Source organism: Myxocyprinus asiaticus, chromosome 34 (assembly GCF_019703515.2).
Source record: "Myxocyprinus asiaticus isolate MX2 ecotype Aquarium Trade chromosome 34, UBuf_Myxa_2, whole genome shotgun sequence".
In the NCBI taxonomy this organism is placed as follows: domain Eukaryota; kingdom Metazoa; phylum Chordata; class Actinopteri; order Cypriniformes; family Catostomidae; genus Myxocyprinus; species Myxocyprinus asiaticus.
In genome coordinates, this window is record NC_059377.1 from 28,792,695 (window position 1) to 28,810,797 (window position 18,103).

The window sequence follows — 18,103 nt, forward strand, 5'->3', positions numbered from 1 at the left end:
TATCAATTATTATTATTATTATTATTTTGTCTATAGGTTCAAAAAACAGCTCCATTTTAAAAAAAAAATGTGCATTTTACAACTATTATTTTATATTTCAGGCTTGATAGGGTTAAGGACAACCACCACTGCAAAAGTCAGATACCATTGTTAGGGGAGGAGGGTATTTCTCCAAATATGAATAGAAAAACACTCAACCTGAATTAGATATGCCAAGAAAATACCAGCGACTATCTCTGTTGTAGTGTTGGGTTCAAGTCCACCTTAGTCGAGTCTGAGTCAAGTCCGAATCTTTAAACAGTCGAGTCCAAAAGGGGTAAAAACAGGCCTAGTCCGAGACGAGTCCGAGTCCGAATGAATCTGTTCATGAATCTGAATACAAATTTTAACTGTAAACTCAACATCAATATTTTCACAACTAAGAAAAGCAATTTGTCAATATAAATGCAAAAAAACAAATGATTAGTATCCTGCTGAACAAATTTCAAAGTGGTTTCAGATTGAAAGCGTATGCTTTAGGTGTATGAACTGTCCTTCAACACACTTCTTATTGCGTTCTGTTGACATTTCAATTATTTGTTGCTTTTCCCCTCCACTCAGACATAGACTAAAGAAAGTGAAAGCTGCATTAGTCATTACAATCAGAGTTATTATTATTTCACATTTTAATTTAGCTTTTATTTCTACTTCATTTGTAATTTGTCCATTCAGTTTAAACTTATGGGTAAAATACATTTAATGTAATTAATTAAATACATTTAATGTGTTTAATAAATTTAACAAATGGTAATATTAAAACATTTAATAATGCCCATAAAATTAAATACAACAGCATAAAATAAAAACAGAAAAGATCAGATACTATTAAAAATATATTTATATACTACAGTACTACACTTCACACTTTTCAGTCCTCCTGCTGTGTCCAGGTGTAGCCTACTTCCCTAAAGTCAAGATCAACTTTTTGACAAACTCACCTTGGGCTGATGTATCTTTTCACATATTTAGTATGGATAATAGGTGAATAGAGACTTCTCCCCTCACCTGTGTTCTTCATTGTATTTTCTGACTTTTTTGACATTGAAACACAAGTGCCAGCTTTACAGGTAACACACAGAGGTTGCGCTATAAATATGTAACGGACTGAGTTGTACAATTTCCATCATGGTCTATTTCATCCGTCATTTTAGTTTAAATGTCCCTGATACGTAGTAAATTTGATTTTGTCTCGATATAGTCAACATTTTCAGTTAGAAATGACTTTGCGTAGTAAGCGTGAGTCTGATAAAACGTGTTCTATTTAATCATTTGCAGAGTTGGGGAACGTACTTTTTAAAGTGTACTTACGTTATTGATATTTCTGGATGAGAGCGGCAGAGCACGTCTGGCGAATGGCGATCTCTTTCCCGCACACACATACAGCATGAGCGCTCGAGCGAGAGAGAGAGAGTTAAAAAAGTACGTTGAAAGAGTGCGCGCTGCTTCTCTCAGCCAGAATAATCACACGTAAGGACATATATGTGTGAAAAGTGATGCGCAGTATCAAATACACAGAATATATGATAGTACTAACTGTAGAGAGAACATCAATATGAGGAAGCCATATCCCGGACATTTAGAGGCAATTTTGAAATCCTGGCCAGATGCTTTTTTCAGGTCTGAAAAAGAGGACATGTCTGGGGAAAAGAGGACGTATGGTCACCCTGTGTTATGTTAATTTTTTAGTTTGTTTGTTTGTTTGTTTTTCATTGCATCACAAATGCCATGGACTCGGCCGGACTCTGAAAAAAATCCCAAGTCCGAAAGGCTCGAGTCTGAGTCAAGTCTGAGTAAAAATGCATCCGAGACTGTGACAAGTCGAAGTCCATTAAGATTGGACTCGTGACTCGGACTCGAGTCCGAACTCGAGTACCCCAACTCTACTCTGTAGTATTCCATTAAACACACACACACACACACGCACACACACACACACACACACACACACACACACACACACACACACACACACACACACACACACACACACACACACACACACACACACCAGTTCAGCTCAGCCATAATTCTGAAATATGTTTTTTTTTCTTCTGTTCATGTATATATATAAATATAGCCCACAAACATTCTCTCACTCACACACACTATGTTTAGCCATTGTTCCCCTCCATCAGTAGTGTGAAGTGTGTGTGTAGCTCCCAGGAGAGATGCTGGACAGCTGCCCTAAACCTCTGGCTTTTCTCTCTCTCTGTAAATGTGTGTGTGGGACTGAGCTTGCATTCTGTGGCTTTTTATGGGCATGTTCTATATTTGAGTCGGTGTGTGCCTGTGGCCCGGTTCACGTGACGGGCCTGTCGCTGGATGTGGAGTGTTTGTGTGGCCTGCAGACTGCAGCTGTTTCTCTCTAATTTCCCTTATAATGGAGCAGTGCACTATCAAAATGTGCCTCACCATGACTTTAAGTCTGGGATTCTGTCATTTCTGTTTAAGGGATACTTTTCTTGTAACAGTCGGCACAGAGACCATCTATTTAAGTGATCTTATGCGTATGACAAATAACGTTTGTGGCAGGTGCATTGTCGCAGTGATTTCAGGTTTGTTTAGAATACGAAACAGCTAATACAGGCCAACTGTGTGCGTAAAGGAAGAGTTCACCCAAAAATGAAAATTCTCTCATCATTTACTCAACCTCATACCATCTCAAACTCGTATGACTTTTGCTCTTCTGTAGAACTAGAGCGAAGATTTTTTGATGGAAGAATGATGTTTTTATACATACAGTGTAAGTCAATGGGGTCCAAAACATTCAAGCTCCAAAAAGGGCATAAAGGCAGCATAAAGGTAATCCATATGACTCAAGTAGTTTAATCCTTGTCTTCTAAAGCTGATGAAAATATGATAGCTTTGGGTGAGAAACAAAGAAAAGTGCAGTTCTTAAGCAAAGCAAAAATGCAGTAAAATGTTTTGGTTATTAAGGACTGAATTTTTGCTGTGTTTGTTTACCCAAAACTATCATATCGCTTCAGAAGACATGGATAAAACCACTTGCATCATGTGGATTTTTTTTATGCTGCCTTTATGGAGCTTAAAAATTTTGGACCCCATTGACTTACATTGTATGGACAAAAACACATTATTCATCCTTCAGAATATGTTTGTGTTCCGAAGAAGAAAAAAAATTATGTGAGTAAATGATGACAGAATTGTAATTTGAAAAATGAAAAGTCGTTCCAAACCGTATTACTTTCTTTCTTTCATAGAACACAAAAGGGGAATTTTTGTAGAATATCCTGTATACTCTTTTCAGTATAATGAAAGTGAAAAAGGACTGGAGCTGTCAAGTTCCTAAACAACAAAAAAACACCATTCAAATATTATAAAAGTGGTCTATAGGACTCATATGCTATATTCTAATTTCTGAAGTTATGCAATAGCTTTGTGGGAGGAACAGACTAAATTTAAGTTGTGTTCACAAAAGAAAAGAAAGTCATACAGGTATGGACCACTTATATAAAGTAAATAATGACAATTTTAATTTTTTGATGAACTATTCTTTTAGATTTTTTTATTTTAATTTTTTTGATTTTCTCCCCTTTTTTCCCCAATTTGGCATGCCCACTTCCCTCTCTACCCTCCCTAGCAACCGGGCCAATTCGGTTGCTTAGGAGACCTGGCTGGAGTCACTCAGCACGCCCTGGATTCGTACTCACGACTCCAGGTATGGTAGTCAGCGTCTTTTCTCACTGAGCTACCCAGGCCCCCTGATTAACTATTCTTTTAAAGTGAGGCAATCTCACTTTTCCCGGGGTAATTCGTAATCTGAAGAGAGAGCTCTTAACTCTTGTCTGGGTCCATTCATAGCTCAGAGATAGGCAGGCTATTTCTGTCCTGCTCTTCAGCTGAGCATTATGGGAAGGGAAGTTCACAAAGATGCCGGAAAGGTACAGAGTCCGTTCCACTCTGGACAGTGTCTTAACAAGAGCCGTAATGTCTGAGCAGTGGATGAAAGAGGTGCCTTTGTTTGCAGAAATGAAAATCATGCACATGTTATTATGGGTGGAATTTATGTAAATATGTTTTTTCTCTCTCTCTCTCTAACTCTTTTTTTTTTATCACTTTGTCACACACTCACAGATACACATACACATGCAAAAACTCATACCATGGCAACCACTACAGTCTTCTACAGTTTAACCTTGTTGACACCACTATGACCAAATTCATGATGAGTCACATTTTTAGTGACAAAATTAGTAAATATAGGTGAATAAATACACAATGTGGCAACATATCCTGTCTAAATACTCTCTTCCTTTCCTGGCAAGTTAGGTCATGGCATTAAGACATGGGTCTCAAACTACCAGCCTGCCCGCAGGCTACATTCGGCCCAAAATAAAGTTTCATGTAACCTGGTCTCGCATTACTATACCTACATTTTTGCTAATTTATTTTTACGTGGCACGTTGTACGTATCGCGGCAGTTTCCTGGTGAAATGAACACTGATGGCACTAAAACAATTACTTTTATTCACTTTCAAGCAAATCACAAGTAAATGGAAGCACGCAAAATGACATGCTTGCTTCAGCAATTGCATTTTCATGTCACATTTGCTTTTAAGACACTCGGTTAGGTTTAGGTATAACTTTAGAGTAGGGAGATTGGTTTTGTTGGTATAAAACTCGATAGATCATTAAACTTAACCTCTTCTGTTTGTCATCTCACATTTGATTTTTATGACTCTATTGGTTAGGTTTAAGGTTTATGGTAGAGAAGTAGGTTTTGTTGATTTAAAACTCTATAGAGCATTAACCTTAAAGGGATAGTTCACCCAAAAATGAACACAAACAAAGATTTGTAGCTCTGTAGGCTCTGCAGAGTCATACAGATTACTTTTATGCTGCCTTTATATGATTTTTGGAGCTTAAAGGTTCTGGTCACCATTCACTTGCATTGTACGGACGTACAGAGCTGAGATATTTTTCTAAAAATCTTTGTTTGTGTTCTGGAGAAGAAAGAAAATCATACACATCTGGGATGGCATCAGGGTGAGTAAATGATGAGTGCTGGGTGCTCTATTCCTTAAAAAACTCATCTGTTTTGGAGAACATTCAACTCAGTTTTAGCGCCACACAGTGGACATTTCACCTCGGAAGTGCTGCGACGTGTAATGAACCACGCATTATAATTTTGGTCAAAATGCCTCTTTTGAAACCTAAAAGGAGTGAATAATAAAAAATAGCTAAAATTCATGCTTATTAAAACACTTTTTGTTTTGATTTTGTTGTAATGGTTCAACTGGTCCAGATGGAGAACACCACCTGTCTAGTGGCCTCAGGTAATTTGAGCTAGAGTAGAGCCCTGTATTAAGGTGATAGTATGAGCACATCACAAGGAATAATGATTTTGTGCCCTTGAACTGCACTCAAACACAGGTTTAGCCTGTGCCAATGAGTCCAACAAAAACTAGAGGTATTTTTAGTGCAGAGAAGCAAATTGTCCTAATTTTCCCACCAAGTTAAGGGAAAAACTGAAATAGTGGACATGGCAACTGCTGGAACACAAGTGTAAATACAAAAACTTTAATTTAACAAAGGAAACAGTGTGTTCCCTCACAGCCTTGTTCAACGGTAAACTGTAAACATGAGACAGGACCGGGCCTTACAAGGCGATGGGGGATCTCCCCATCACAAGCTGGAATGCTGAGTGGGAGGGAGGTGAAGCTCTCTGGATGTTTCATTGGGGAAAAAATGGTTGCACCATTAAACGTCCACTCGGGAGCTTCTGGTTTTGTGATTTTCTCTGTATTTGCTTTAATAGAGGAGAGTGAGCTGTAGAATATTAAACAACGTTGTTGGGAACAAAATCTTGTTTTGTTTACCTTAATAAATGTGTTATGAAGAGCAGATGCCTGCTGGGGATGCCGAGTTAATCAAATGATTAAAGCAAGTTGATTAAATTATAACATAACATTATGGATATTTCATGAGGATATTAACTGTTGAAGTTTCTAAAAGACCTCAGATCTATACAGATCTCACAGTTGAGCCATTATGTCAAATGAAATTGCAGAATGGAGAATTACAAATACAAGTTTATTAGTGGTACTTGCATCACTATTATTATTGCCCACACTTGAAGTTAGGGGTTTTGCAAAACCCCTTAACCTAAAGGCTCTGCATACTGCATATGAAGAACAAACGGGTGTGACGTCATTTAGAACAAAATCTGGCCAAAAAGAAGGTGTTTTTGACTTTGTTTCAGTGGTTCGTAACAGCTCGCCTGGATGAGCTTTTAGGAAAACTTCTTACCGGCGCCTAAACACCTTACTGCCATTGGTCCATGTCATCAGTAGGTGTGACCTGAAGCTCCACCAACTTTGAGGCCAACAGCTAATTCTGTTAATGTTGTTAAGTCAATCATGATCAGTCAAGATGAACACACCGGCGTGCAGAGTTATTAGCGAGCATGTGCAAATTTACCTACCTACCTTACCTGTATGATCATTTGCTTTGAGACATTTTCCAAGACCATGTTATGCAATTTTTTTCTCTCATGTGCCATCTGCAGCCAAAAGCCCCCAATGCCTATCATCATTCTTTTGTCTGTATTCTACCCATTAACACTCTTTTATACACCCATCTTTGCAGTCGTATCAGTTTCATCATAAATTAGAATAACAGACTGTAATTGTTACATATTATGGCTGCGTATATGTTATATGTTAGTGCATTAGCATCAGAATGTAAACAAGACAAATTACACAATATCTACTGCATATACAGTATATTACTTTAAATCTTCACCAGGTAGTTAAAACAGCTTATTTTACTGATCTAGTGTGAATTCTACTCATAGAATGAGGCATACCATCATTGATAACACATTTCAATGTAACATAAGTTGATATTTTACATTTAGTCTTGAGTGTCCTCATATTTAAATGTACCTCTAAACACCTCCCCCAGCAGCGTGGCTGATGTCTGAATGTTCGCTAAAAGTATGTAGTTGCTCAGCTGTTTTAAACTTCTTTTTGTCCTTGTGCTGTGGACATGAGTGAAACTTCAAAGCATGCAACTTATTGAGGAGAGGTGTGGTAATAATTTTCTAAGCATTTGGATTTACAATTTATGCTTGTCAGATGGTAAAATGGATTAAAAAAAAATCAGACGCATGCCATATGTAATGGCCCAGATTAGAATGTCATAGAGACATGGCTCTTTTGACTTGGCCAATAAGGAACCACACAGAACACCTAAGTAACCTCATAGCAGTGCCCTCGCAACCACCCATAACAGCCTAGCGTCACAGCCACGAGTTTTGCTTGGGCAAGCAGCATTCACATTTTCTTCAGAAAATCTACAAATCTATGTATTTCTGTTTCACAACTTTTGTCAATGACGTCTGTTATTCCCCATCAGACGGAGCTGACTGACCTCCTCAGGCCCCTCTCCGAACAGATCCAAGAGGTTCAGAATTTCCGGGAGAAGAACCGTGGCAGCAGCCTGTTCAACCACCTGTCTGCAGTGAGCGAGAGCATTCCTGCACTGGGCTGGGTCGCAGTGGTGAGTGGAAATGCAATTTCTTGGATACTGACATGAGCCCTCACTTCTTATGGACAGTCTGTGAAGAGTCTTTACAAAAAACACCTCTTGAATAAGGTTTTTAGGTTATAAAGGCCATTTTACAGTACATGGTATGTAGTAACCGCAACTTTCCAGGTGGCAAAATGGAGGTGGCACTGAAAGCAGCACCACTTGCCAAGTAGTTGCATGAACATCCTGCCGCTTTGTCTTGTCTTTTTCAGAGGTGGTTTGATTCAAAACCAATCAAACAGCATTTTGATTTTTTTTTTTAGTTTAGTTCCCTTCAAAATCTCTGCCCATTAATCACATTTATTTAGGTTGTATTGGTGGTTAACTTATTTTATAGAGAAATAATAATACATTTTATGTAGAAATAAATGGCATATTATTTTAATAATTTTATTTTAGTTTTAATTAGGGATGCACCGATACCACTTTTTCTCTTCCAATTCCGATATCGGAAATCTCAGTATCGGCCGATACCGATCCCGATCCGATACCAGTGTTGTTTTTTTTGCATAATCAGTTTAGAATATCTTTACATTATTGTGTGGAACTAATTGGGTGTGCTCTTTAAAGAAACACAAACCTCTAACTACAAATTATTTCAGTATAAATGTATAGCTTATTAAGAAACACTTTATTGTTAACTAGAATACTGGATAATGTAGCATCAAAATTAACAGTAATTCCAGTATAAGTCATAAGTTGTTTTTTTTTTGTTTTTTTTTAACTTGTATCTGGACTTTAAAGGATTCAGATCTCTTTTTTGTTCAATTTAGTTGTAAGAAATCAGCTCACTTTTCATTCACAAAGTTATTTTTTGTAACCCATTCAACTTAAATATTATTATAATTTGTTTGTAATTAACATTTTTTATTAAATCATACAATAACAATGAAATAATGCATATATATATATATATATATATATATATATGCATTATTTCATTGTTATATATATATATATATATATATAGATATAGATATATCAAATCAACATTTAAACCCCACAACCCCCCTCCCTGACCCCGCCCCCCAAAAAACAACCCTGTGGTCAAACATAAGTAAATATATAGAAATAAAAATCAAACAGACACATATATATATATATATATATATATATATATATATATATATATATATATATATATATATATATATATATATATATATATATACATACATACATACATATACAAACATAAATACATACACATATATATATATATACATACATACATATACAAACATAAATACATACACATATATATATATACAGGTGCATCTCAATAAATTAGAATGTCATGGAAAAGTTCATTTATTTCAGTAATTCAACTCAAATTGTGAAACTCGTGTATTAAATAAATTCAATGCACATAGACTGAAGTAGTTTAAGTCTTTGGTTCTTTTAATTGTGATGATTTTGGCTCACATTTAACAAAAACCCACCAATTCACTATCTCAAAAAATTAGAATACATCATAAGACCAATAAAAAAACATTTTTAGTGAATTGTTGGCCTTCTGGAAAGTATGTTCATTTACTGTATATGTACTCAATACTTGGTAGGGGCTCCTTTTGCTTTAATTACTGCCTCAATTCGGCGTGGCATGGAGGTGATCAGTTTGTGGCACTGCTGAGGTGGTATGGAAGCCCAGGTTTCTTTGACAGTGACCTTCAGCTCATCTGCATTTTTTGGTCTCTTGTTTCTCATTTTCCTCTTGACAATACCCCATAGATTCTCTATGGGGTTCAGGTCTGGTGAGTTTGCTGGCCAGTCAAGCACACCAACACCATGGTCATTTAACCAACTTTTGGTGCTTTTGGCAGTGTGGGCAGGTGCCAAATCCTGCTGGAAAATGAAATCAGCATCTTTAAAAAGCTGGTCAGCAGATGGAAGCATGAAGTGCTCCAAAATTTCTTGGTAAACGGGTGCAGTGACTTTGGTTTTCAAAAAACACAATGGACCAACACCAGCAGAAGACATTGCACCCCAAATCATCACAGACTGTGGAAACTTAACACTGGACTTCAAGCAACTTGGGCTATGAGCTTCTCCACCCTTCCTCCAGACTCTAGGACCTTGGTTTCCAAATGAAATACAAAACTTGCTCTCATCTGAAAAGAGGACTTTGGACCACTGGGCAACAGTCCAGTTCTTCTTCTCCTTAGCCCAGGTAAGACGCCTCTGACGTTGTCTGTGGTTCAGGAGTGGCTTAACAAGAGGAATACGACAACTGTAGCCAAATTCCTTGACACATCTGTGTGTGGTGGCTCTTGATGCCTTGACCCCAGCCTCAGTCCATTCCTTGTGAAGTTCACCCAAATTCTTGAATCGATTTTGCTTGACAATCCTCATAAGGCTTTGGTTCTCTCGGTTGGTTGTGCATCTTTTTCTTCCACACTTTTTCCTTCCACTCAACTTTCTGTTAACATGCTTGGATACAGCACTCTGTGAACAGCCAGCTTCTTTGGCAATGAATGTTTGTGGCTTACCCTCCTTGTGAAGGGTGTCAATGATTGTCTTCTGGACAACTGTCAGATCAGCAGTCTTCCCCATGATTGTGTAGCCTAGTGAACCAAACTGAGAGACCATTTTGAAGGCTCAGGAAACCTTTGCAGGTGTTTTGAGTTGATTAGCTGATTGGCATGTCACCATATTCAAAATTTTTGAGATAGTGAATTGGTGGGTTTTTGTTAAATGTGAGCCAAAATCATCACAATTAAAAGAACCAAAGACTTAAACTACTTCAGTCTGTGTGCATTGAATTTATTTAATACACGAATTTCACAATTTGAGTTGAATTACTGAAATAAATGAACTTTTCCACGACATTCTAATTTATTGAGATGCACCTGTATACATACATACATACACACACATAATAATCATACTAACTATATTACACTACTCTCTCCACACCCCACCCGAGAGCCCTCCAAAAACTCCAAATACCTGCCCCATTTCCGTATAAACATATACCAAGCCACACCGTCTTCCCAATGACACCTCCTCATAAGCTGCCACCCTCTCCACCTCCACTTCGGATATGGGGGCGCACCAGCTGACCTCCAACCCCTCAAAAGAATCTGCCTGGCGATCATCACACAGGTCAGAACCCAGTTCTCTATATGGCCATCCCCCACATCGATGATCACCCCATTGCCCAGAACACAAAGTCTGGGGCAAAACGAAATCCGAGTGCCCACCACGTCACACACAAAATTCTGAACCTTCGACCAGAATTTCTGGATCTCGACACACCACCAAAAAACATGGGCCATGTCTCCATCCTCCGATTGGCATCTCCAGCAAGTGGGAGTGTCTTTAAGGTCAAGCCTATACAGTCTAGAGGGAGTCCAATAAAATCTATGAATTGTATAAATTTTGAATTGTATAAGACGCACCCTTGCATCTCTAGATGCAGACTTAACATTTTTAAGAATCTTAGCCCACACTCCTTCCTCCAATGCCAAGTTGAAATCTTTCTCCCATACTCTCTTGAGAGAAGTTAAGGCTCCGTACCCCATACTCTGAATTAACAGGGAGTAGTACACTGATGCTTCATGACATTTTCCAAAAGCCGCAATCACCTTTCCCAAAGCATCTGTCTGCTTGGGGGGGGGGGGTGTGCTACTCCCAAAAATAGAACAAAGCAGGTGGCGCAGTTGTAAATACCTATAAAACTGAGGTCTGGGGATCCCAAAATGTTGGACCAAGTTTTCAAACGATCTCAACACTCCACTTTCATATAGGTCACCGAGTATAGCAACCCCCCTCACAATCCACTCTGCCCAGCAGAAAGGGGACTTGCCAATACACAGTCTTGGGTTCTGCCATATGCTGGAGGCAACATTTAAATAAGTGTCCAATTTAAGTGTCCTTTAGTCCATACCGAGTGTAAATGCGAAATAACGGGGTGTAACTTAACTTTTCCGATTAGTTTGATAGAGATGCTTTGTAATGGTGAAATAGGGGCAAGAACTGCCTGTTCAATAACAAACCAGGGAGGGGCTCTCTCAGGTGGAAGTGACCAATGAGCCAAATGTCTGATCTTATGCGCCACACCTCCCGCAATCACCCCTGGAAAATCATCCTCCTTTCTTATCGTGGCTGCTAATGGTTCCAGGGCAAGACAGAACAATAATGGGGAAAGAGGGCAGCCCTGCCGAGTGCCCCTATTCAGAGTAAAATAATCTGAAATTAATCCATTTGTACTCCCGAACCCATACATTTCCAAAATCTTAAAAAGATAATCCCATTCTACCATATCAAATGCCTTTTCGGCATCAAGTGAGATGGCAGCGACCGGAGACTGATCATTCGCTACTGACCACATAATATTGATGAGACGCCTAATGTTATCAGAAGAGCTATGGCCCCGAATAAACCCCACCTGATCTATATGTATAAGAGATTTCATAACTTTACTTAATCGATTAGCCAAAATTTTTGACAAAATGTTTACATCTAGTTGGATCAGGGAGATTGGACGGTAACTTTTACACTTGCTTGGATCTTTGTCCTTTTTAAGAATCAGACTGATCAGGGCTTGTGTCATGGTTGGAGGAAGCTTTCCATTCTTTAATGATTCAGTATAAACTTCTTACAAAAGTGGAGCCAGTGCTGTAGCATAGGATCTAAAAAATTCTGCGGCAAAACCATCTGGCCCCGGAGCCTTGCCAGTAGGTAGGGACTTAATTACCTCGTCAAGCTCCTCCAAGGTTATCTCAGAATCAAGAGAATTTTTTTGCTCAATTGTCAGTTTAGGAAGATCTAATGGTTCCACAAAGTTTCTAATATCTTCATCAGTAGACGAAGACGTGGAGCTATAAAGCTCAAGATAGAACTCTTTTAAGGCATTATTAATATCAATGGCCGAGGTAAAAATTTCACCACCAGCAGATTTCACTGAGGGATTGATAGAAAGAGACTCTCTCTGCTTTATATTTCTAGCCAAAATCTTCCCTGCTTTGTCACCCGACTCAAAGTATGACTGTCTTGCCCTGAATAACCAAAACTCCACTTTCTGCGACAAAATAGTATTATATCTGTATTTCAATCGGGTCAATTCTCTGAGGTCATCAGCTGACATTCGGCGCTTCAGCTCTGCCTCTGCACTTTTAATATTTCCTTCCAACTCCACAAGTTGTCGTGCTTTGGATTTTTTGATGAATGAGGCACACTGTATGATCCGACCCCTAAGAACCACCTTAAGTGCCTCCCATGCCACGCCCACAGAGGATACCGAGGACCAGTTGGTCTCCATATAAACATTGATTTCAGTCTTCAACATTTGTTGGAAGTCAGGATTTTGCAAAAGGGACACATTAAGGCGCCAACTATATGATTTCTTTTTCTCTGTATATTGCAACATCTCTAATCTCACAAGGGCATGATCTGAGACTAAGATGTTTCCAATTGAACAATCAACAACAGATGAAAGGAGGGATTTGGATATAAAAAAAAAAAATCTATTCTAGAATAAATCTTATGGACTGATGAAAAAAATTTATAGTCCCTACCAGATGGGTTCAAAAGTCTCCAAATATCCGTAAGACCAAGATTTTTACACATCCTGTGAAGCATCAATGTTGCTCTAGGGGGCTTACAGACTTTTGCTTCACTATGATCAAGGACAGAATCCATCAAAAAATTAAAGTCTCCTCCCAATATTATATCATGAGGGGTGCCAGCGGTTTGCGAATCCCTTCAAGATCTATAAAAAAGCCCTGATCATCAGTGTTAGGTGTGTAAATATTAGCCAAAATCAACCTTTGCCCTTGAATTTCAGCTAAAACAATAATGACTCTTCCTAATTTATCTTTAGTCTGTTTGAGACATTTGAATTGTAGATGTTTATTAATCAATATAAAGACTCCCTTGCTCTTACTTGAGCCAGCACAAAAAAAAACATGTCCACCCCATATCTTCCCAAATTTTTCAGCATCCTGCAGGGAGAGATTTTTCTTGAAGAAACACTATATCATATTTCTTACGTTTAAGAAAAGTAATAACCTTCCTTCTTTTTATGGGGTGCCCCAACCCATTTATATTCCATGTGGAGAGAGATAGTACACTCATATTAACATTTGACATTTTGATATAGTAGAAAAAATAAATTGTGTGTCAAAAACAAAATTATACAGACCACATTCCCCATTAGTGAAATAATCAAACCCAGAACTTCCCCCCGAACAAAACAAACAGAAAAAAGAAAAACGTGCACGTTAACCCCGCGCAGGAAAGCGGCAACCGGCGACAATCCCTCTAAACTCAAAAGGTCCAAGAACGCCCACGAGCCCCCACGACAACTTTGCCATCGGATTGCTCAATTTTGCCTCACAAATTTGTGAGGTAAAATTACATAACAGAAAATACTTTGTAAAATAAACCCCAGCCAGTAGGAAGAATGAACACAAAGAACATGTAGATTAATTCACAGAACTGTCTCAAAGGTGTGATCAGTGTCTCCAGAGCCCGAGGATTTTGACTTATTTGCCATGTTTTGCCTCAAAGAGCAAATGTGTAACTGGGTCTAACAAATTTCACCAGATTATAACATAAAAATAATTAAAAATTTAGCAAAGTGCGCAGAGCTCGTCACTCACATGTCTGCTTCTTGCATGGCGTCATGTGACCTCAAATATTATTATAATTTGTAAACAAATGATAATAATAATAATATATTATAATAGTAATATATAGTATTATATCTCAATCGTGCACCTTTTGTCACGGATCCACCGGTCTCTCTTTCTTCCTTGGTGCTGTCACAGCGCTCACTCTCCCCTGAGTTCTGATTACATGCACCTGCATATCATTAGTGGCTAATCAAGGACTGCATATATACCCCGCTTTCACACACACTCTTTGTCTGTTCTCATCGATAGTATCTCTGAGACTCCAGAGCTTTCTACCATGTCAAACATACCCATGTCTTCATTATTGCCTGCAAGTATCATAAGACTGTTGTGAGATATCTGTTCATCATACTATGATCTATATATACCCTGTCTGGATATTACTCACCTGCTGTTTGCCACTCTGATCAACTGGATTTACTCACAATGTTTACATCATTGTTTCAATCATCTGTTCAATAAACCCTGCTACTGAGTTCATATCTCTGCCTCCGTGACACCTTTAACTTTTAAACCCTCACGCTTTTATTTTGACATTCTGAACTCTCCAGGAACTCCTGTATGTGTCTTTTTGTAAGCAAGTTCACAGTTTAATTTGCTTCTTTATTCAAATTCTGTTAAAAAAAAGCACCTCCAGTGCACTAAATGCATATAAGTAAACCGAACTATTGAGTAACTACATCTTAGATGTAGTTCGTGAGTAGCGCTCAAATATTGCACACCGCGTGAATGCTAAAAATAGGTACGCGTGTGTGTAAACAGAGCAGCGCCATTCAATAACGCGCTGGAGCTGCGCGTGCATTTTATATATTTACTTATTAAACACAGCCTTTTGTGATTCACAGAGCTATCACACGTCTTCAAGTGGCTTTGAATAAAATGCATGAGTCATATGAACTACTTTGTGTTTTAATGGTTCTTTTATGTCATTTTTTGAGCTTGACCGTAACGAACATGACTAACACAGTATCGGATTTGGATCAGGCTCGTTGGACCCATACCCGATCCGTTTAAAAACGTCAGTATCGGTATCGGATCGGTGCATCCCTAGTTTTATTAGCTATCACTTACATGATACACTTAAACAAAATTTCACGTAATCTCCACATTCAGAGTTGCAGTGTGTATGGAAAACACAAGATCACAAGCAAACTTGACTGTCTTGTACCTTCTAAAATGCCCTTAACTGATCCATAAAGCACTGGTTTGACTAATACAATCTTATTTTTTTTGACTCTGAGCTTTTCGCATTCAGAGTTGGTCACGGCATGTGCCTTATCATGCAGACATCAGACTATGATGAATTAATGAAAGCCCACCAAATAAACTTTGAAATATATCACCTCTGTCCATATTAGGCATGTTTTCTTTGATTGTGACATCAGACTGGCCTTCAACAAATCATCTGAGACATTAGGACTGAAAACACCACCAAACTGATATTTGATTTTGTATTTATTTTTTATTGTGTAAACTCTTCTAAAACCATACACATGGAGGTCTTCATATCATGGACGAGTGTATCTAATCTCTACAATGTGAAATTGGACCAAGAAAGATCTGGATTCTATCATTGTCCTGTTTTAAACCACCACTGCTGTTTTCTTTTAAGATGTGTTTACAACCTTCTCCAAAACTTTTCTTCTCATCCTCCGGCACATATCTGCAATTATGTCAGTGATGAATATGGATGTATCAGTATTCCAGTGCTTCAGCTGTAACAGAAATTGATGATACTATTGTTTTTTTGTTTTTTTCCATGTGGTTTCTGTCTCTTGTCCTGTAGTGCCAGAAACCAGGGCCTTACGTGAAGGAGATGAATGATGCTGCAATATTCTACACGAACAGAGTGCTGAAAGACTACAAAGACACGTTAGTGTGTTTTACGTATTTATTTACACCAGGGTTATATCAATATGCATGCTAAACAAAACATTGAAAATGTATGTTATTGAGTATTGATAATAAATTACATATACATAATATACATCATCACAAAGGGGAGGATCAGCTTTCTAGTGACACCTAGAATGAGTTTCTAGTCCACTCAGAGGCCGAGATATTCAAAGAAACAATGGGGGTGGTGCATGAACTGAAAATTAGACTGAATGTCTATGGGTGAGGACATCTTTTTTTATTAAAAATGGGGAGGGAACAATTTTTGGCAATTAGTCCAAAGTATGTGTAAATGGTGAGCTTTTAAATTTGTGTGTAAAAATTTGCAGACGGCAGCCCAAAAATGCCCTAGAATTGAAGAGGTTAAAGGTGAAGTTTGTTTCTGCAAATTTGCAAAGATGCAAAGAAAATAATAGGGTTCTCAAACACTCTTCATAGTGAATTTCACCCACATACATTAAAAGTTATATAATACAATCAAATTGATATTTTCATACTAACATCATACTTGTTATTTGCTAATTTGAAACGTATTACAGTTGATGTGCAGTTGAATGTTCTCTAATATTTCCTCCAACCGTCTCTGCTAACCCCAGTGACCCTCATCATGTCGAGTGGGTGCATTCCTATCTAAGCATCTGGACTGAACTCCAGACCTACATTAAAGAGCACCACACCACTGGACTCGTCTGGAACAAGACTGTGAGTGTGACTGAATTACAACATTAGTTTGAACTGACCACAAGTTACCACTTGTTTGTTTTCAAATTCATAAACAAATCTGCACTTTTCTAGATGATAGGTGATGGCCACTTTCGGTTTAGATATTGTGTTTCATTTTCAAATTAGGGAATGTTGAAACTGCAATACATCAAAGCAGATTTTCCATTTTTAGTCATGCAGGGGATGGTTGAATGCACAAAGAAATTAATCTTAGATAATTAACATCTGCACTGAAGTGTTTAGTTATTACAGTAAATAGTCAAGTCATTTTTATTTGTATAGCGCCTTTCACAACACACATCGTTTCAAAGCAGCTTTACAGAAGATCAGGCATTAACAGAAAATAAACTGTAATATCTATAATGTCTTAGAGTCATCATTGTGTAGTTTGATAAAATAAGATTGTGAATTGTTTTTAAAATAAGTAATTTAAATAATAATTGTATTTAGAAAACCAGTGAGCAAGCCGAAAGTGACTGTGGCAAGGAACACAGAACTCCATAAGATGTTGGCTAATGGAGAAAAATAACCTTGGGAGAAACCAGGCTCACTGTGGGGGCCAGTTCCATAGATATGTCCAACCAGTGCCATTAGATTCATGCCTGTCAGCTTTGAGAATTCTGCTCATCAAGTTTTCTCTTTTCTAATTATGTTTTCGTTTACTGAATTTAGACAAACAATTTGTCTTCTTATAATATGCAGTGCTGTTTCAGAAGGTAACAGAAGTTTCAAGAAAAGTTTTAGAAGGAAAGTGGCAAACCTATGAGGTTAACATAGACTCATACAGCAAAAAAAAAAAAAAGTACTACATGGGCAAGAATGTAGATTTCCAATATCAAAATAAAATTTTGTATTTAAATGTAAGTGTTTGTGGGTTTTATATATTTTGATTTTACAGTATACAAAAAATGTCCAACAAATATATCTGGAAAAATACATAGCAAAAATATTATAAAAATATACATACATATTTTTATAAAGTAACATATAAAATTAATTTTATAAATTGATATAACAGGTGACTCACCACCGTGTCAATATACAACAGTACTCTTGCTCCTGTGATATTGCTTTCTAATATTTGTTATATTTCATTTTATAAAAATATATATTATTTTAAATAAATATTTTATGCATATATATATATATATATATATATATATATATATATATATATATATATATATATATATATACCGTAGATATATGAAATATGTATATATAAAAATATACATATCTAAATATATTTTTAT

At 37.4% G+C, this 18,103-nt stretch overlaps 1 protein-coding gene across 2 annotated transcripts in view; it reads left to right on the forward strand.

Annotated features, from left to right (window-relative positions):
* Positions 1-18,103, forward strand: part of LOC127425422 (adenylyl cyclase-associated protein 2-like) — a 52,383-nt gene that overhangs the window by 18,186 nt on the left and 16,094 nt on the right. For both annotated transcript variants that reach the window (XM_051671435.1, XM_051671436.1), the window contains exons 5-7: positions 7,420-7,563; positions 16,018-16,103; positions 16,724-16,829. In XM_051671435.1, the coding sequence (XP_051527395.1) occupies positions 7,420-7,563; positions 16,018-16,103; positions 16,724-16,829 (336 nt within the window). The remainder of the gene's footprint in view (positions 1-7,419; positions 7,564-16,017; positions 16,104-16,723; positions 16,830-18,103) is intronic.